The sequence below is a fragment of the Mizuhopecten yessoensis genome, unplaced genomic scaffold (genome assembly GCF_002113885.1).
Source record: "Mizuhopecten yessoensis strain PY_sf001 unplaced genomic scaffold, ASM211388v2 scaffold5859, whole genome shotgun sequence".
NCBI lineage: Eukaryota > Metazoa > Mollusca > Bivalvia > Pectinida > Pectinidae > Mizuhopecten > Mizuhopecten yessoensis.
In genome coordinates this window covers 193,951-213,853 of record NW_018406259.1, presented here as the reverse complement: position 1 = coordinate 213,853, position 19,903 = coordinate 193,951, and the positions used below count along the sequence as shown (strand labels likewise).

The following is a 19,903-nucleotide window of genomic DNA, read 5'->3' as shown; positions in this document are numbered from 1 at the left end:
CCACACCAGCCTAGAGGTGGTGGTACCTTTCTTGTACCCACACCAGCCTAGAGGTGGTGGTACCTTCCCTGTACCCACACCAGCCTAGAGGTAGTGGTACCTTCCCTGTACCCACACCAGCCTAGAGGTAGTGGTACGTTTCTTGTATCCACACCAGCCTAGAGGTGGTGGTACATTTCTTGTACCCACACCAGCCTAGAGGTGGTGGGATGTTTCTTGTATCCACAACAGCCTAGATGTGGTGGTACCTTTCTTGTACCCACACCAGCCTAGAGGTAGTGGTACCTTCCCTGTACCCACACCAACCTAGAGGTGGTGGTATGTTTCTTGTACCCGAACCAGCCTAGAGGTGGTGGTACGTTTCTTGTACCCACACCAGCCTAGAGGTGGTGGTACATTTCTTGTACCCACACCAGCCTAGAGGTGGTGGTATGTTTCTTGTATCCACAACAGCCTAGATGTGGTGGTACCTTTCTTGTACCCACACCAGCCTAGAGGTAGTGGTACCTTCCCTGTACCCACACCAACCTAGAGGTGGTGGTATGTTTCTTGTACCCGAACCAGCCTAGAGGTGGTGGTACGTTTCTTGTACCCACACCAGCCTAGAGGTGGTGGTACATTTCTTGTACCCACACCAGCCTAGAGGTGGTGGTATGTTTCTTGTATCCACAACAGCCTAGATGTGGTGGTACCTTTCTTGTACCCACACCAGCCTAGAGGTAGTGGTACCTTCCCTGTACCCACACCAACCTAGAGGTGGTGGTATGTTTCTTGTACCCGAACCAGCCTAGAGGTGGTGGTACGTTTCTTGTACCTACACCAGTCTCGACACACCACCTACTGCTGTCACAAGGACCAATCGCCACCGAGGCAGCCTGTTAGCCCACATTTACCTAAAAGAATCACATATTGTTAATAAAATGAAAAATACACATATACATACATCTGTTTTTTTTACATAAAATAAGAGTTATATTATCTATACTACAATCTGACCAGATATGACGTATGTAAATATTTGATTTGGAATGAGATTCTCTCCTGTATTAGACTGTCAGAAATGACATACCCAGCCACACAGGTGTGTGTTTGTAAACCTGGTATGACTAGGACCTGTTAGAATCAACATATTAATTATTCCTAGGAACACATTATTTGTCACTATCCTTAAGAAGACTGTCACTATCCCTAGGAACACCTTGACATCACTATTCCTAGGATCATGTAGACTGTCACTTTAGCTAGGAATACCTAGACTGTCACTATCCTTAGGAACACCTGGACTGTCACTTTCCCTAGGAACACATAGACTGTCACTATCCCTAGGAACACATAGGCTGTCACTATCCCTAGGAATACTTTGACGGTCATAATCCCTAGAAAAACCTGGACTGTCACTTTCCATAGGAACACATAGACTGTCACTATTCCTAGGAATACCTAGACTGTCATTATCCCTAGGAACACACAGACTGTCACTTTCCCTAGGAACACGTAGACTGTCACTATCCCTAGGAATACCTAGACTGTCATTATCCCTAGGAACACATGGACTGTCAATTTCCCTGGGATCATTTCGATTATCTCAATCCCTAGAAACACGTTCAATGTTGATTTTCATAAAAAAAATATTGACATCTTCAGGAACACCTCAGCTGTCACTATGGATAGGAACAGGGTCAAGATGTCTTTTTGATGTGAAAAGACTTCAAATTCACAAAACATTATTTAAGCTACAGAAGTGCAAGACTGCCAACTCTTTGTCGTTAGTTTTGATCCATATCAAGTGTCTGAAGGCAGAATAATGGGTAGATCTGAATATGTTATGGTGAACTTGAGGTCAATAGGTAAGATTTTTCATTCATAAATGTAATATGGCTTCTTACTTAGCACTGTCCAGACAACATTCACATAAAACATGGAAAACGATAAGGAAAAAGTACATAAATGGTAAATCTACTGATAATAAATGTTCCTTCGCACATACAGCACTATCTCTCACTCCTTATAAATAGTCTGTCACTGGTAGGTTTTACTCACTGAAGCATGATTATGTAGATGAATTGTAACAGTCTTTTAGAAACACTACTCAGTAAGACATTCGCCTCTGACCAAGTCTATGTTTACTGCTATCATTGTGTATTCATTGAATGACAATTCGTTGGTATCATCTACAAGGTTCAGATTACATTCTCTGCTGGTACCACAGAGAACACAACAACAATACCATGGTAGATGTGTGAAGGCCAGGGAAAAACAACAAGGTATCAAAGGACAAGGTTTCCAAGGACATCGAGATATCTCGACACAAGGTATCCAAGGACATCTGGATATCTCAGCACAAGGTATCCAAGGACACCTCGACCTAAGGTATCCAAGGACACCTCGACACAAGGTATCCAAGGCCACCTCGACACAAGGTATCCAAGGCCACCTCGACACAAGGTATCCAAGGCCACCTCGACACAAGGTATCCAAGGCCACCTCGACACAAGGTATCCAAGGCCACCTCGACACAAGGTATCCAAGGCCACCTCGACACAAGGTATCCAAGGCCACCTCGACACAAGGTATCCAAGGCCACCTCGACACAAGGTATCCAAGGCCACCTCGACACAAGGTATCCAAGGCCACCTCGACACAAGGTATCCAAGGCCACCTCGACACAAGGTATCCAAGGCCACCTCGACACAAGGTATCCAAGGCCACCTCGACACAAGGTATCCAAGGCCACCTCGACACAAGGTATCCAAGGCCACCTCGACACAAGGTATCCAAGGCCACCTCGACACAAGGTATCCAAGGCCACCTCGACACAAGGTATCCAAGGCCACCTCGACACAAGGTATCCAAGGCCACCTCGACACAAGGTATTCAAGAACAACTTGATGCATCGAAACCAGATAATACCTGGATGCATCAACATAAGCTATCCAGATACAAGGATAACTCGAGACATTTCCAAGGATACAAGGATAACTTGAGACATTTCCAAGGTAACAAAGTTGTCAAATTATTACCTGCCTTGATATAACCAACATTTTCTCTTATTGGTACTATTTTGAAGTACACAATATATAAATTACATATAAACTTAATTTAAATGTCATGATCTTAAATTGGCAGCCCTAAAATGTTACCACATACTTTTGTTTACAAATAGTTATCTTTCAATGATCTCATGATATGCCTACTTCAATCAACTTACGAATCACCTTTGGTAACTTTTACATTCATCTAACGTTGTTGTGGATCAAACCATAAAAAAAAATCAAAATCATAATAAGAGGACTCTTCATTAACCTGACAATGTACAGCCTTCACCTCCCATTAAATGTAAACAACAGTTTCTCCTGACTAAGAATTTGAAGCTATTAAATATCAAGCATTGTTTTCCTTGTTATATAGTCTACCAAATTGTAACAAAATTAATTTTGCATTATCGAATAAATGAGGTCTATGATGGGTAAATATTTACACACACAAGGCATATTGAAACCTGATCTTATGAGAATATCACACATACCTGAGATTTGTGAGCCAAGATATCATTTTGTGCTTGCCTGAGAAACAGTGAGCAAAACTTTCATAGCTTGGTATATATTAAAGAAAAACTCTTATCTTTATCAATTAAAAATTTGAAATTAAATGTTCCACACTCCCAAAAATGTGATTTCTTACCATTGAACAAAATAATGTAATCTAAAAAAAACAATGCTCTTTGCCTGTTTTCGATTTAGGGTGTCAGAAAACCTTATGTTTCGCAGGTATTGGTCACATGTAGAGGTGTGGAGGAGAAAGCCATTTACAAAATAAAATGTATGTGTATTGTAATAAATGAAGTATCCTCCCCACATCATAAGGTACATTCTCAATCCACGTTACTTTAATAAAAATCTGATTATTCCAAGATTAAATGAAAAATTTGCAAGCATGTGTCAGTTTGATACATTTGTGACAGCACGTCACTTTGAAAATTCTGAAGATATGACAAATAAATTAAATGGACCCTGCTCTTATAGTCAATGGAACTCTCATACTTCCATCCTTACCACACATTTCTCTCGAACACAACTCCATCTTTATCAATCCTTCTCCATACAGCACATAGCTCCCTACATTGTAACAACACACTCCTCCCTAAAACAAATAACTCCTACACCACATATTACCAACAACACGTGTCTGTTGCAACACGTTCTTCCTACAAAACATGATGCATCTCTCACTTAAACTTCCTCCCTTACTAAATATACCTTGCTGCAACACATTCTTCCTTCAACAAAAACATCCAAATAGCATTTCTCTTTACACCCCTCTAAAATACATACCTTCCTGACACACTTCAATACAACACATTCTTCTGTAAAACCCACCTCCCTTCATGACATTTTAACATATTTGACCGCCAAAAAAACACCTCCCACTTTGGCAAATATCCTGGTAACAGGTGCCTGCAATAAAGCCCCCTCCCTTATTTCGTTTCCCTCTCAAAAAAAAAAGTATGTTAATTTTTGTCTCTGACATAAGCAAATTAGCTAAATGGATGCAAAACAACATAAACCCAAGTTTAAATACTACAAATAATTATGTACCTACAATAGATCCTTCTTTACAACATATACCTTCCTACAACACATTCCATTCAACAACACATTCCTCTTACAACACATCCCACTCAACAACACATTCCTCTTACAACACATCCCACTCAACAACACATCCCACTCCACAACACATTCCTCTTACAACACATCCCGCTCCACATAAATTCCTCTTACAACACATCCCACTCAACAACACATTTTTCTTACAACACATCCCACTCCACAACACATTCCTCTTACAACACATCCAACTCCACAACACATTCCTCTTACAACACATCCCACTCAACAACACATTCCTCCCTACAAACCCTCCCACATACAAACATTCTGATTCACTGTGACACACACACATGAGTGAGAAGCTGTATCACTGAGGTATAAAGTAGGCAGTATTATGTCTACAGTATGCTTTTACCTGGGGCTTGCTGCCATGCAGCCCTCAGGGCACAAACACAACAGTTATCCAAAGTCCAAACCATAGGCAGGGGCACATCACAGCCCCACCCATGGGAAGAAAGGGCACACTGATGTCTCTAGCCATGGGTAGGGGCAGTACACCACGGCCCCTCCCACAGGGCAGGATCACAACAGTTCACTACTACAACTATTTACACTATTTACATATTTACAGGATGAGGCATAAACAAATGATCATTAAAAATAAGAAAACTTAAAAAACATAATATTCTTAAATTTAAGCACATATCACAGAACATCAGTCATAATTTGTTCATACAAATTTCGGCATTATATTAACAGCCAAAAGGTGTTGCCTAATCCGTTGCTCTCCCATCTTCCAGCAATAAAAATACAATCCGACGGACTTCGGTATATCACATGTGATCATAACTATATCTATTAGTGTTCAGCTATCATATCAGTCCAGTAAGATAAGAGGGTCTGCATCCCTCTTCAAACCTACTAACAGTTCAAACTACCAAAAAGTGTTTATAGTCAAGGACCAGTAGCGTCTGTATACATCCTCCTATCTCTTCATGGAATTCACACCGCACTGTGATTCCTTAAATATACACTAAACAGTGAGCATTACACAAGGAGCCATCTGCAGGTGATGATGTCCATGTCCAATTAAATGTACAGAAAAATCAATTAACACTTTTCAGACAATAGATATGATGATCATTTTGTAAAAAAGGCACCCAGAATGTCTTTTTCAATATATGTCGTACCTGATATAAGTTATGACAATCATCCTTAACTTGCAGACAGTTAGAATGAGTAAATAAATTGTTTCCGTGATTTATTTAGCAGCTGCCAGGCAAATGTCCACTTAAGCATCCCATTACTACAGTGTCTAACCCTGGATCCAGTCTAGGGGGTTGGCGATTGTTTCCGAGTTGCAGTGTTATCTCCCTTACACAGCCATATGGCACATGTATCCAAATGAAACTTGTGTCAATGTTAAGCTACACCAGAGACACACCAAGTCTATTATACACTGTATCAATATAACAAAGCCTGGTTTTGTGCCTGGGCTACAACAATAACAGAACATCCAGCTTTCCGTGAAGCCCACAGTCCAGTCTCTTATAGAGCTCACATGTTAACAATCACAGGCCAGCACACTGTCCTGGCTTATTGTCAGTATCAGTATTCCAGGGGACCAGCAAACTCAGGTTTTTCTAGAGATGACAGCATGTCCATGTGTGTAGTTTTCTAGGTGACAAGGATTACACTTTAGTTGTCTTGTTGATCTGATGTGAACATGTCCAACTAACCAGATGTGAAGTTGTCCAGTGACTTTGATAGGTCAGACAGTAAAGCTGCTGATTATAGGCTGATCAAACTTCCAGGCATGCACTTGAACCAGGTTGTGAGCTGATTCTGATGTGAGCTGATCCGTGCTAGGCCTTCACTTGTACCTGGTTGAGAGCTGATCCGTGCTAGGTCTACACCTTCACCAGGCTGTGAGCTGATTCTGATAAGAGCTGATTCTGATGTGAGCTGATCCGTGCAAGGCCTACACTTGTACCTGGTTGAGAGCTGACCCGTGCTAGGCCTACACCTTCACCAGGCTGTGAGCTGATTCTGATGTGAGCTGATACGTGCTAGGCCTTCACTTGTACCTGGTTGAGAGCCGATCCGTGCTAGGCCTACACCTTCACCAGGCTGTGAGCTGATTCTGATGTGAGCTGATCCGTGCCAGGCCTACACTTGTACCTGGTGGAGAGCTGATTCTGATGTGAGCTGATCCGTGCAAGGCCTACACTTGTACCTGGTTGAGAGCTGAGTCTGATGTGAGCTGATCCGTGCTAGGCCTTCACTTGTACCTGGTTGAGAGCTGATCCGTGCTAGGCCTACACTTGTACCTGGTCGAGAGCTGATTCTGATGTGAGCTGATCCGTGCTAGGCCTACACCTGTATCTGGTTGACAGCTGATTTTAACATGAGCTGATCCTTGCTAGGCCATGCTAATGCCTGGTTGTGATTCTTGCCACAAGGCCTACACACCTCAGTTTCTGGTTGTGAGCTGATTATTGCCACCAGGTCTACAGTAGTACCTGGTTGAGAGCTGATCCTGATGTGTGTTGCTCCTTGCCAGGCATAGTACATGACTGTGAGCTGATCCTTGACACCAGTACCTGCTTGTTGGCAGCCACACCTTGACACTAGCTCCTGGTTGTGAAAGGACTGATCCTAGAGGCCAGTACATGGTTGTGGGGGAATTGTCACACCAGTTTCCACTATACAGGCTAAGTCACTATTCACAAATTTGGCACTAATTCTGTAGATGAGTCCATATGTCCTACACAACGATGACCGCTGACGGCCAAGATGCCGCCAACAGAGATATGGTTATGACTTGACCAGGCGTGACTTGAGGGTTCGGTATGGGTTATGGTGACTTGGGGGTGAGGGGGCTGTAAAAACAAAATAACAATGTTTTAGTTATAGGTTCGAAAACAAACCATATTACTTAAAAACTGTTATATCTGCTGTTGTGGAATCAGAACAACACCATAGATTTATTAATAAAAAAAACCATACTTGTCACATTTCTACATCTCACAGTTAACACTTAATTTCAAAATAAAATCGATCAATTTATAGGATTTGTATCGGCGGTAACTGCCTATGCTATTTAAATGTTTGGAACAAAGCACATCTAGGAACAAACAGTCATGCAGTTAGTAAAAGTCAAACACTAGTTGTTATCTGTCAAACTTCATGCAGTAAAAGTCAAACACTAGTTGTTATCTGTCAAACTTGATGCAGTAAAAGAATCTTTGTTGGGGCAAAACTCTCAGGATTACCTTAATGTAATTCACAACATAAACTTTAATCATCTTACAATAACAATGAAACATATTTAACAACCTATATCAATCACTCTTGTTGGCTTGGATGGAAGCTCATACGGGGAGTTAATATTGAGGAAGCTGGACTATCCCAAGAAAACCCAGGTAGTCTGGCAGGTAACCAAATACCTTCTTACATCTTATTCAAACCCTAGTTGTCTAAGTCATATAACAGGATTACTTTGTTTAGAGAAGAGTAATCTCCCTTGTCCTAGAATCTTGGCAAACAGTTCACAAGACTTTTTTCACACCCTACAGTGAGATGACATGAACCCTCCCATACTAGGCATTAAAGAGATTCGACCTTTGACCCTTTGTGGTATCCTTATCAAACGTCTCTTCATTGTCTCGTGTAAAGGTGCAAATATTTGAAGAAGAATTTATTGCTACACCTGTTTTTATGCACATAATTGACAAAAAAATAAATTATGCCTTTTAATCTAAAACAAATCCAACTATAAATTTGCTAGGGATATATCATAAATTCATGAAAATTTCTCTAAATTTTCGAAACAAAAATGATATACCAAGTAATTGTATTCCATAAAAGAATGTTCACTGATTTGTTACAGGACACACGGTCTTGTTACTGTACACTGATGTTAAGTAACACTGAAGGCAGTGTCTTACTCATTCAGTGTCTACAAAGTGGGGATACAGCTTCACCTTTAGGTTAACCAAAATCAAAATCAATTATATTCATTTTTTTACTCAGGATTTAATGTCCTTGAGACATTTAAGGTCATATGAAGACTGGTATTGATATGTTTCACAGATTTTCTGTAACAGCAGGAAAAGAAAACATTCAATATTGTAGTTACATTTCTAAGTTTTAGCATATTATGTAAATAACGATTTTCATCCTGAACATTCTTTAACACACAAAAAATAAAGCATGCAAAAACAAGATTTGGTATGTATACTGCGAGCGAGTGCTGAATGTCACTCTTTGACCAGTGAATATACACACCCACACACCTGTGAATAAAACACTAGAGATGTAGGCAGTTCAAATATATCACTTGATGTTAGATAGAAATATAGATACAGATAGGTCAATGTGAACGTGTGGAAAACGGGTGGGAAAACCAATCGTGAAGTGTGAAATAAACATGCCCAACTTGGCAACAAGAACTCAACTGAGGCTCGACGGCCATCAGCTACTCCGTTTACCTCAGAACTCGAGAGGTTTGGGTGATTTAGGAGAGAATAGTAGTTGGTTCGGACCTGTTGTAAACAAAGAACATTTCCTTTCTTACATTTCAAAGTAAAACAAACCCAAACAGTGATTTCAAGTCAATAATATCCTCATTTTTAGGTGGTAAAACTAAACACTGATTTGTTGACGAAATAAAATGTGATCAACTGTGTTGGACACCTGCTAATCGTGATACAATGTAACATGCATACTGACACAGTCTACTGTAGTGAATAGTAAAATACCATTGTCACTACTGTCATTCTCCCCTCCTCTCTCCCAACAGAGAAAGAGCACTCCTGTATTAAGTTTTAGTACTTTTAGTTTGACATGCAAACCTACAAACTATATAGCTATACCCCTGACCAATTTGTAAAATACATTTTATTTCCTGATTAAATGACTGTATTTCCCAGGCAGAAACATAAACACATAAACTGTGTTACAGGAAAATTTCACAACAAACCTAGGTTATTTTCAGGCCAATACCAATGACAAACATAAATGTCATATTTATGCGATTTCTGTAAAATATTTTTAAATGTCGCTATTCTTTTTCATAGGATACATGACATGACATAAACAGAATTATAGACACATCTTGACTACAAGTTTGCTCTAACCCATTAAAGCAGTGTTCATTTTTTTTTACATGCTATTAAAAGCAACCCAATTTTTAGGATATGTCTGTTCACTTCTGGCTATAGCAAACATGTGGTCCTTTTTTATGTAAGAGTACGTTTTACATTTATTTAATCATTCAATTAATGATAAAACATCGCTTGATCTATATTGCCATCACTGTTGACACAGTGACAGTGTTTTCAGGTACATTCTAGATATAGCTATACAATATTTCAATAGCACTCTTTCCTTAAAACCATTTTTTTCTGTCATTTTGATTTTGGACAACTTAGTCTCAGAATTCTGCCAGAAGCGGTTTTATTCAAATCCAAAACTGGAAAAGGCATCATTACTAGAACAGTAAGGTTCATTCTTACTGTAGAAGTAATCTCCTGACTCTTGTTTATCCTCTACTTACTCCATTGGTTTGGAAAACTTCCCACGTCGTCCAGGCCCTCCTCCAGTATCTCTGGCTGCATGTGACCAAGATGACTGATGTCATTGGACGGCTGGATACTACTGCCATGTATACCCAGCAACGCCCTATCTCCTGTAAACCACAATCATATTATCTACAAGGTGTATAAACAGTTTGTTTAGCTGGATACTACTGACATGTATACCCAGCAACGCCCTATCTCCTGTAAACCACAATCATATTATCTATAAGGTGTATAAACAGTTTTTTTTTTTACAAGGTTTCTGGTCACTTCTAACACAAAGAAATTACTTTTAGTGAAGTCTTCAGTTATGTCTTTTTTCCCTGATAATTTTTAAAACAATCTATGTGTGAAATAACTTTTTTAAACAATCAAAAGCTATCATGTAATATTAATTCCAACACTTACCTAAAGTTCTGGCAGGGATATTATTGATTCCAAAGGGCGTGGATGCCCGCCTGGCCTGGCCTAAAGGTGTGTCCGACTGTTCAATCAAAAAACAAATGACAATGTATCTCCTGTAATATCATTTATCACTGCTGCTACATGACTTTATATCATGAACCTTAAGTAGACGTCATATTATAGTCCTTCATATTGACATCTTATCCTACAGCTTAACAAGCCTGAAGTAGCCGTCAGATTATGGCCTATATTGATATCTAAACCACAAGGCTTACTACACGAGCACAATTCAATAGTGCAATGGGTTATGTAAATAATTACTAATGAGGAAACTATGATTAAGATGAAAATGTTACCCTCATCGCATGGGTGGTGCTCGGTCGTGTGTCGACAGGGATAATGTACTGGTTCCGGTGAGGAGCCCTGATGTCCTTGTCCACCGCACTGCTGGCCCTATTACTGGCACTGTGTATTTTCTGCTGAAAAAAATCAACACAACCATATAACATACAACAAACCTATGAGTCTTATTAAATATCTTTAAATATCCTCATGCATATGAAAATATAAAATGGATGTATGATAATGCAATGCTATTTAAAACATTGTTAATATAAAACACATTATATTTGGGCTTTTTACAGTAAAAACAGCCCCACAGACGGTATCCTTATGGGTTACCTGTGTTCGTGAAATTGAAGGACTTGGCTCAATCTCGGAGGTAAGTGGGGGAAGAGCACCATTCCTCTGGAAGGTGAGGTCGTTTTGAGGAGTGATTCGTGTGACCCTGAGAGCACCATTGGGACCTGTCCGCTCATCATCCTAGAAACAGAAATTGTCTAAGTTTAAGTATATGTGAATTCAATTGTAAGACACTACTGAGATCTTTGGCATGGGTCATTCTTTATTTGACAATTTCCACATTTTGGGCATGGGATCCTTTTAGTTTGACTTAAACCATATTTTGGGTATAGGTCCTTTTTTGTATGATAGTAGCAAATTTTATGGTGTGGGATCTCATTTAATCTTTGGATATCAGCACATTTTTTGGTATGACATAAGAAACTTACCACATTAGGGGTGCGTGACCTTTGATCCAGAGGGGCCAGTCGTAATAACCTAGAATTGGCCAGGCCACGAGAGCCTGATATAAATTTGTTGCCCCCTGCCGTTATACTTGTGTTCGGCCGATTCTGATTCTTGTGGGTTGGCTGAATACTAGAGGCTGGCCGAGCAGTAAGAGGATCTGTCGGGTCACTAGAACAAAGAACAACACAAATTAGTCACTTGTCTCACATAGCTCTGATATCAGCCATGATCTAAAAGTGACATCAATGATCATAATCTAATAGTGACATCAATGATCATGATCTAAAAGTGACATCAATGATCATAATCTAATAGTGATATCAATGATCATGATCTAATAGTGACATCAATGATCATGATCTAATAGTGACATCAATGATCATAACCTAATAGTGACATCAATGATCATAATCTAAAAGTGACATCAATGATCATGATCTAATAGTGACATCAATGATCATGATCTAATAGTGACAGCAATGATCATGATCTAATAGTGACATCTACGATCATAATCTAAAAGTGATATCAATGATCACGATCTAATAGTGACATCAATGATCATAATCTAATAGTGACATCAATGATCATGATCTAATAGTGACATCAATGATCATAATCTAAAAGTGATACCAATGATCATGATCTAATAGTGGCATCAATGATCATAATCTAATAGTGACATCAATGATTATAATCTAAAAGTGATATCAATGATCATGATCTAATAGTGACATTAATGATCATAATCTAATAGTGACATCAATGATCATGATCTAATAGTGACATCAATGATCATGATCTAATAGTGACATCAATGATCATAATCTAAAAGTGATATCAATGATCATGATCTAATAGTGACATCAATGATCATAATCTAATAGTGACATCAATGATCATAATCTAATAGTGACATCAATGATCATAATCTAATAGTGACATCAATGATCATAATCTAATAGTGACATCAATGATCATAATCTAATAGTGACATCAATGATCATAATCTAATAGTGACATCAATGATCATAATCTAATAGTGACATCAATGATCATAATCTAATAGTGACATCAATGATCATAATCTAATAGTGACATCAATGATCATAATCTAATAGTGACATCAATGATCATAATCTAAAAGTGACATCAATGATCATAATCTAATAGTGACATCAATGATCATAATCTAATAGTGACATCAATGATCATAATCTAATAGTGACATCAATGATCATAATCTAATAGTGACATCAATGATCATAATCTAATAGTGACATCAATGATCATAATCTAAAAGTGACATCAATGATCATAATCTAAAAGTGATATCAATGATCATAATCTAAAAGAGACATCAATGATCACTCACTGTTAGAGATAATTGTCTCAAGAAAAATTAACTGTCATTAATACCTAGTATTTGATATTTTCATATGACCAACCCCTGAAGTCTTGTGTTCTTTATTCGCATCATTTTTAAGATTCAATTTCTGGATTACTAGACAATTTCACCGACTACTTTTTGTACGGGGTAATATTCAGTGTACATGCGAAAGAGGCTGATAATTTGTACATACAATCTGTCTCAGTAATAAGAGTTCAGTGTGGTAGAAATACATACTGTAACAATGATTTCTCCCTAGTAATAAGATCTTTCCGTGAGATCTGGAGAAGTTCATCCAGTTGTGGTGTACTGAACTTAGACACGCCCATTGTTGTGTAGGATCTTGGCATCTATTGAAAATAAATGATTATAGATAAATCAGTATTTTTTAACCAATGAAATTTTAGCATTAATACCATTTCAAGTGTATACAAGTAATTTATGAGCTACATATAAATGCTGTGCTATTTTTGCAATTCAAGCAAGTGGTAATCTTATTTCAGCAATTTTCATTGATTAAATATTGCAAATATTGTGTGTGTTCGAACTCATCAATATGCTAGTCTATGAAAAATTTGTGTGAACTAAAATATGTATATTTCCTTCAATCTATGATATACAACATTCAATACTGTAAATATCTTATTTACCATACATGCAAAACATAACACTGCCTGAAAGAAAACCTTCCAACAGTAATTTATGTTTTGGTTCAAAGTAATACCATTTACATCAATAACAATGGATTAAAATAGTTTTATATCAATTATTTCAGTGAGAGACTCCTGGAACCTACTTTAAACTCATGCTATATACCAGTAGTAAAATACATATGCAAGAACACACACTTGTGCTTTCTGATTCGTTAGAAAAACACAAGTGGGTGGTCTTGCTTTTATCACATACCTTCCGTATTTGGTAGAGATCGATACAAAGATTTTATAAACTTTGATATATTTTTGCAAATCCCGGGAACTTTTCAGTTCGCCATGACAAGGGGATTCCTCTAAACAGTAGTTACATACAACATTCCGTGTTGCACATGTGCTTTACAGAACGTTGTATTTCATGTCCTGAAAATTGCTTGTATTACTATAACAAGATTCAACAGGTATGTGATAAATAGCAGTAACACATTTTTGTTTCTTTCCTTTACAGTTTCTTGTGATGACAAAGTTGGAGCTACCTACCCTGTGTATGTAGAAGGAGGGTTCCCGGGATGGAGGCAGCTGCATGTGGTTAGATGAGGATATATTTAAAGTCATATCGGCTACAGGGAGGGACGGTTTACTTTCCTCTGAAACAACATAGACAACAGGTACAAATAATGATAGCAATACAAATACGTATAGGTAAACGTCAATATATTCCTTAACCCCTAGAAGTATTGCTGTATAAAATGTATTCAGACATCATTGTTCTCTCACCAAGTATAATTATCTAGCGGACAGATATATTTTGCAGTATCATTGAAACCATTAAGGTTAGAAACAAGTGAGTTCACAACCAAAGATCACTTTAAAAGTATAAATTCATCATTGAAAGAAAATCAACATAGACATGAGTTTACCTAGTACAAGGATTGAATACACAGACATGAGTTTACCTAGTACAAGGATTGAATACTGCCGGTTGATGTTCCTCATCCATTCTAAAATCTGAAAGGTAAAACAAAACTTGCAAAAAATTTGTATATACAATTGTTTTAGCAAAAGTTAACTTATTATTATCTTCATTTATTGAATTTCCTACTATTGAATCCACTTTTCTTAAATTTGATTTTGAATTAGTGACAATCCAAAGCACATCTACTATATGACTGATGTCAACCTGATGTTTTATGAACCAGACACTAGAGTTGTGATGACCATACCTCTTGCCACATATTGTCAAATACTGAGCTCATTACTGCATCCTTGACACAAGCATTAGGGGTGATGGGTGGGTAGCCGACCCGCCGGCGCCGGGGCGTAAGCTGCTTCTTTAGGTTATAATCATCATCATATCTACCAAAATATAGACTTTGTTCAGCAACACTGCTCAACATTGAAATCAAAAGGACACCCACAATCTTTTTATTTCTTGGTTTTTTTTAAGATCGCTCATATACATTTTATGATAAAAACATTACACAAAATCAAACCTGAAGACATTTGACGAGAATTTACTTGACACAACACTGATCAAATAAATACTATCTGGTAACATAAAGATTATCAAAGTTTGATTTATATAGCAAGGTGATAGGATTATTCTAAGATTTCAAAAAGTTTTTAGTTTTGTTTTGTGTGTCTCTAAATAGCTTACACAAATTATCAAATAGTACTCGGCAACGTATGTGAATATGTATACTCACATGTCTACGTAGTCTATGGCAATGATCTCCTCATACTCGCCCTCCTGGCTGAAGATCTCCTCCTCCAAGTGTGTGTACTCAGATGTGGAATTCGATGTTGACATACCCGAGTGGTAGGATCGGGCCTCCAGAGGGGGCTGCTGGGGTCGTATACGCTGTCCTGACAGTGTTAGACTGTGGGGAATATAAAATTATATGTTATGTCATCATATAACAAGCAATATTATTTAAATTTATGGATGTTTGCTGAGGTGAATATGTAGCTTTATGAACCTAAGAGATCGAACTACTGATCTTTATCATATAAACTGTTGCCCAGTATATAAGTACACAGTGTCAAGAAAACTGCTCACTACATTTCGTATCAGACAATTATTTCTATTGTGCTTGTTGACATTTAGTCTTACCATTTCCATGAATAATTTATGTCATTCTACATCCTCAGAAGCTACTGTATAAATGAAAATCAAAACGCACAAATAACAAAGGATGTATTTATTTTTATTTTTTTCTTATTGGACTGTTTTAAACTTTGGTAATTGAATCTCAGCAATCTAGACATGGATCTGCCAAATCACCAAATTTTAACACACTTAATCATCTATCCACTGCAATCTTGGATCAGGCAGATACCTGTGTATGTCTTGCGTGGTGACCATTTCCTGGTCTGTGATATCCACCAGTCCCATACTGCCCGTGGACGGCCGTGAACCTTCTCTCTCTATCGCCTGGAACCCCATGTCCTGTGGATGGAACAGTTGGCTGCCCAGGATCCTGTCAACAAACATCACAAACATATATCATCCTTCGTTAATGTGGTTTACACCATCTTAAATTATCACATACGTTTCTACACCATCAATTCTAGTATACTGACCAGTATGTGTCTAACCAGTCAAACACAAACCTGGATTGTTTCTAGTATACTGACCAGCATGTGTCTAACCAGTCTACCACAAACCTAGATTGTTTCTAGTATCCTGACCAGTATGTGTCTAGCCAGTCCAACACAAACCTGGGTTGTTCCTAGTATACTGACCAGAATGTGTCTAACCAGTCGAACACAAACCTGGATTGTTCCTAGTATTCTGACCAGTATGTGTGTAACCAGTCTCACACAAACCTGGATTGTTCCCAGTATACTGACCAGTATATTTCTTACCAGTCTAACACAAACCTAGATTGTTTCTAGTATAATGACCAGTATGTGTCTTACCAGTCTAACACAAACCTAGATTGTTTCTAGTATACTTACCAGTGTGTGTCCAACCAGTCCAACACAAACCAGGATTGTTTCTAGTATAATGACCAGTATGTGTCTAACCAGTCTCACACAAACCTGGATTGTTCCTAGCATACTGACCAGTATGTGTCTGACCAGTCTAACACAACCCTGGATTGTTTCTAGTATACTTACCAGTGTGTGTCCAACCAGTCCAACACAATCCTGGATTGTTTCTAGTATACTTACCAGTATGTGTCTAGCCAGTCCAACACAAACCTGGATTGTTCCCAGTATACTGACCAGTATGAGTCTAACCAGTCGAACACAAACCTGGATTGTTCCCAGTATACTGACCAGTATGAGTCTAACCAGTCGAACACAAACCTGGATTGTTTCTAGTATACTTACCAGTGTGTGTCCAACCAGTCCAACACAATCCTGGATTGTTTCTAGTATACTGACCAGTATGTGTCTAACCAGTCTAACACAAACCTGAATTGTTCCTCGTATTATAATCCTTTGATATTACATAATGTAATAGAATTTCTACCTACTTTTGTGAAACACAAAATCAACTCAATAGGGATGCTATCTTGTGGCAAATGACTGATTGGATTGATCAAACCAATTTGAAACTAATATTGCAAAACATCCACATAGCTACATAGCAACTTGTATGTAGTGCTTCGAGTACATCAATTGCAGTACACAGTTATATTATGTTGGATAAACGGTCTTAAGATTTGTTATTTATATATAAGATTTACTTCAAACAAGTCCCACCAACAGTTGAAATAAAAGGCTTTTTTACCGTAAATGAGGAAATTTGAGATTCCATTCCTTGCACTCTTTGAGTATATAACTTGGTCCTTCTACATTCTGCTCGAATAGCATAGAGTCGATCTGGTCAAACAGGCATTGTACAGTTTTGGCTGCCTGTTTGTCAAACTCCTACAAGAAACATTGTATAAACAGTTAGAAATAATAACAGAAAGTTCAACGCATATAACTGTCTAGGGTTTACTGGTGTAAGATGTATCTCAATTTAATGGAGTAGCATCAGGTGTATCTGGGTTTAATTGTGTAATTGGTTTAATGGAGTAACATCAGGTGCATCTTGTTGTGGTGTAATTGGTTTAATGGAGTAAAATCATGTGTACATCAGGTGTATCTGGGTTTATTGGTGTAATTGGTTTTATGGAGTATTATCAGGTGTATCTCGGTTTAATGGTGTAATTGGTTTAATGGAATAACATTAGGTGTATTTTGGTTTAATGATGTTATTGGTTGAATGGAATAACATCAGGTGGATCTTGGTTTAATGGTGTAATTGGTTTAATGGAGTATTAGCAGGTGTATCTTGGTTTAATGGTATAATTGGTTTAATGGAGTATTATCAGCTGTATCTAGGTTTAATGGTGTAATTGGTTTAATTGAGTAACTAATAAACTTGAATTATTTCAAGTGTGAGGTACACATACAGTAGGAATGGCAGGTTCCTGTATAAACCAGCTAGCAGCATGTCCTCCCAGTAGGTAATCATTGGAGAGATCATCATTAAACATACATTTTTAAAATTATTCCACTTTCAGTGGTGTTATGTACGAATGTAGAAATATACAGGGTAGAGTCTGGTGTGTCTGGTATTTTTGTTGTCTTAATAACTTGGGGGACCACACATAGAGAGTGGTTAAGTCAGAGGTGATAACATTAACGTCTATGCACTGCTTAATCTCAAATTAAATAACTTTACTTCCTTCTTTGAATCAAAACTTTTTCATATTGCCCACTTTGACAAGTTTTCTTTGTGTCTAAATCAGATGTAGTATAGAATATTTCACGCAAAACTTGGACACGATCTTGTTTGAATAGCCACATTGTACGGAGAATGCAATCATTCCAAATATGTCACCTGTACCCAGCTACACAACAGGTAACAGTAGAAGTAATCTGGTAATAATGTGAAACTTAATGACAATTCTTGGTAATCTAACCTGGCCTCCTAACCCCCAGCTAGGACGGGGGATTTACTACAGCTAGCCACGCTGACAGGAGGACGGCTGGAAGGTGATAGATGGAGTAGAAGGAATGGACAGAGGGGAGTAGAAGGAAGAAGGGAAAAGTAAAGGGATAAAAATGGAGGGAATGATAAGGGGATACAGTGGACTTCCCAACCCCACTAAGTATGACCTTTTTATTACCATGGGGTATTACCTTTCAGGTAAGGGTGACCTAGGGGACATGTTCACACATGACAATGAGACCAAAGGAAACACTTTAAACTGTATGATACTTTCAGGTCTAATCAATGCTAGCCACCTGTCCTGATAAACATATGAAGTGTTGTCAGACAGTGAGTATTTGTGTAATATTTAACCTAGGTTCTCTACCTGGACAGTCAGCATTTGTGTTATCACCAAACACACAGCCTGTGATATTGCAGGCACACAGATATTGCCACAACTATATTAATCAACAGACCTGCCACTCAACAAAGAACTATTCTACCTTTGAAGTTGGATTTAAAACATAACCACCTATAATTGAACATGAGTGGACAATGTTGATTTGTTTGTAAACAGATTGCCCCAGTAGAGAGAAGTACGACTGGAATCCCTGTAGGTACCAGGAGTATCACAGCCTGGTGTGGAGACAGATGGTACCACCTCAGTTGTCCCACAGTATCAGACACTCACATTACTACCTTTGTCTTATTGTTTGCTATATATACATTTGTCAACATTTGATTTGAAGATTATTTTTTTCGTCATTATTTATATCAAACCTTTCAGCATATTTCAAGGTTTATTGTTCTCTCACCTCCAGAGGTGGGGGCGGTGGTACTGCTGGCACATTTTGTCAAACCTTGTTTTAGCTATATAGATCAACTTTTGTGATGAATGGCAATGTTGTAATAAACAAGAGGCCCAAGGGCCTTAGCGGTCACCTGAGTTATATTATAGGTACTGGTAGCTTTATTTTATTGTTTAGATGTGATGTGGAAATCAGCATGTTAACTAAGTGAAATACAATACTTGTCATGTCATCAATGGATAAGAATTTGAAAATATTGGTAAATGTTCCCTTTGGGGCCCCGCCCTAGCCCCTGGGGATGGGGCAGGAATCCTAATTTTACAAAGTAATACTCTCATTCACCCAAGATGATTCTGATTAAGTTTGAGTAATTTTCTGCTGAAAATGGATAAAATATATACCGAAAAGTGTTATTTCCCTATATAAACTATA

General features: G+C 38.1%; 1 protein-coding gene across 8 annotated transcripts in view; it reads right to left on the bottom strand.

The window, feature by feature from the left end:
* Positions 1–19,903, bottom strand: part of LOC110451170 (protein FAM149B1-like) — a 76,971-nt gene continuing 57,068 nt past the window's right edge. For 4 of the 8 annotated variants that reach the window (XM_021499039.1, XM_021499040.1, XM_021499038.1 and 1 more), the window contains 13 exons: positions 17,469–17,608; positions 16,066–16,206; positions 15,433–15,606; positions 14,950–15,082; positions 14,683–14,734; positions 14,267–14,373; positions 13,314–13,426; positions 11,668–11,854; positions 11,279–11,419; positions 10,954–11,076; positions 10,601–10,676; positions 10,171–10,302; positions 1–7,492 (listed from right to left, as the gene is read on the bottom strand). In XM_021499039.1, coding sequence (XP_021354714.1) covers positions 7,428–7,492; positions 10,171–10,302; positions 10,601–10,676; positions 10,954–11,076; positions 11,279–11,419; positions 11,668–11,854; positions 13,314–13,426; positions 14,267–14,373; positions 14,683–14,734; positions 14,950–15,082; positions 15,433–15,606; positions 16,066–16,206; positions 17,469–17,608 — 1,584 coding nt within the window. In that variant the 3' untranslated portion in view covers positions 1–7,427. Of the gene's footprint in view, positions 7,493–9,103; positions 9,158–10,170; positions 10,303–10,600; positions 10,677–10,953; positions 11,077–11,278; positions 11,420–11,667; positions 11,855–13,313; positions 13,427–14,266; positions 14,374–14,682; positions 14,735–14,949; positions 15,083–15,432; positions 15,607–16,065; positions 16,207–17,468; positions 17,609–19,903 lie in introns of all 8 variants that reach the window. The other 4 variants (XR_002463041.1, XR_002463040.1, XM_021499037.1 and 1 more) reach the window with 4 other exon arrangements.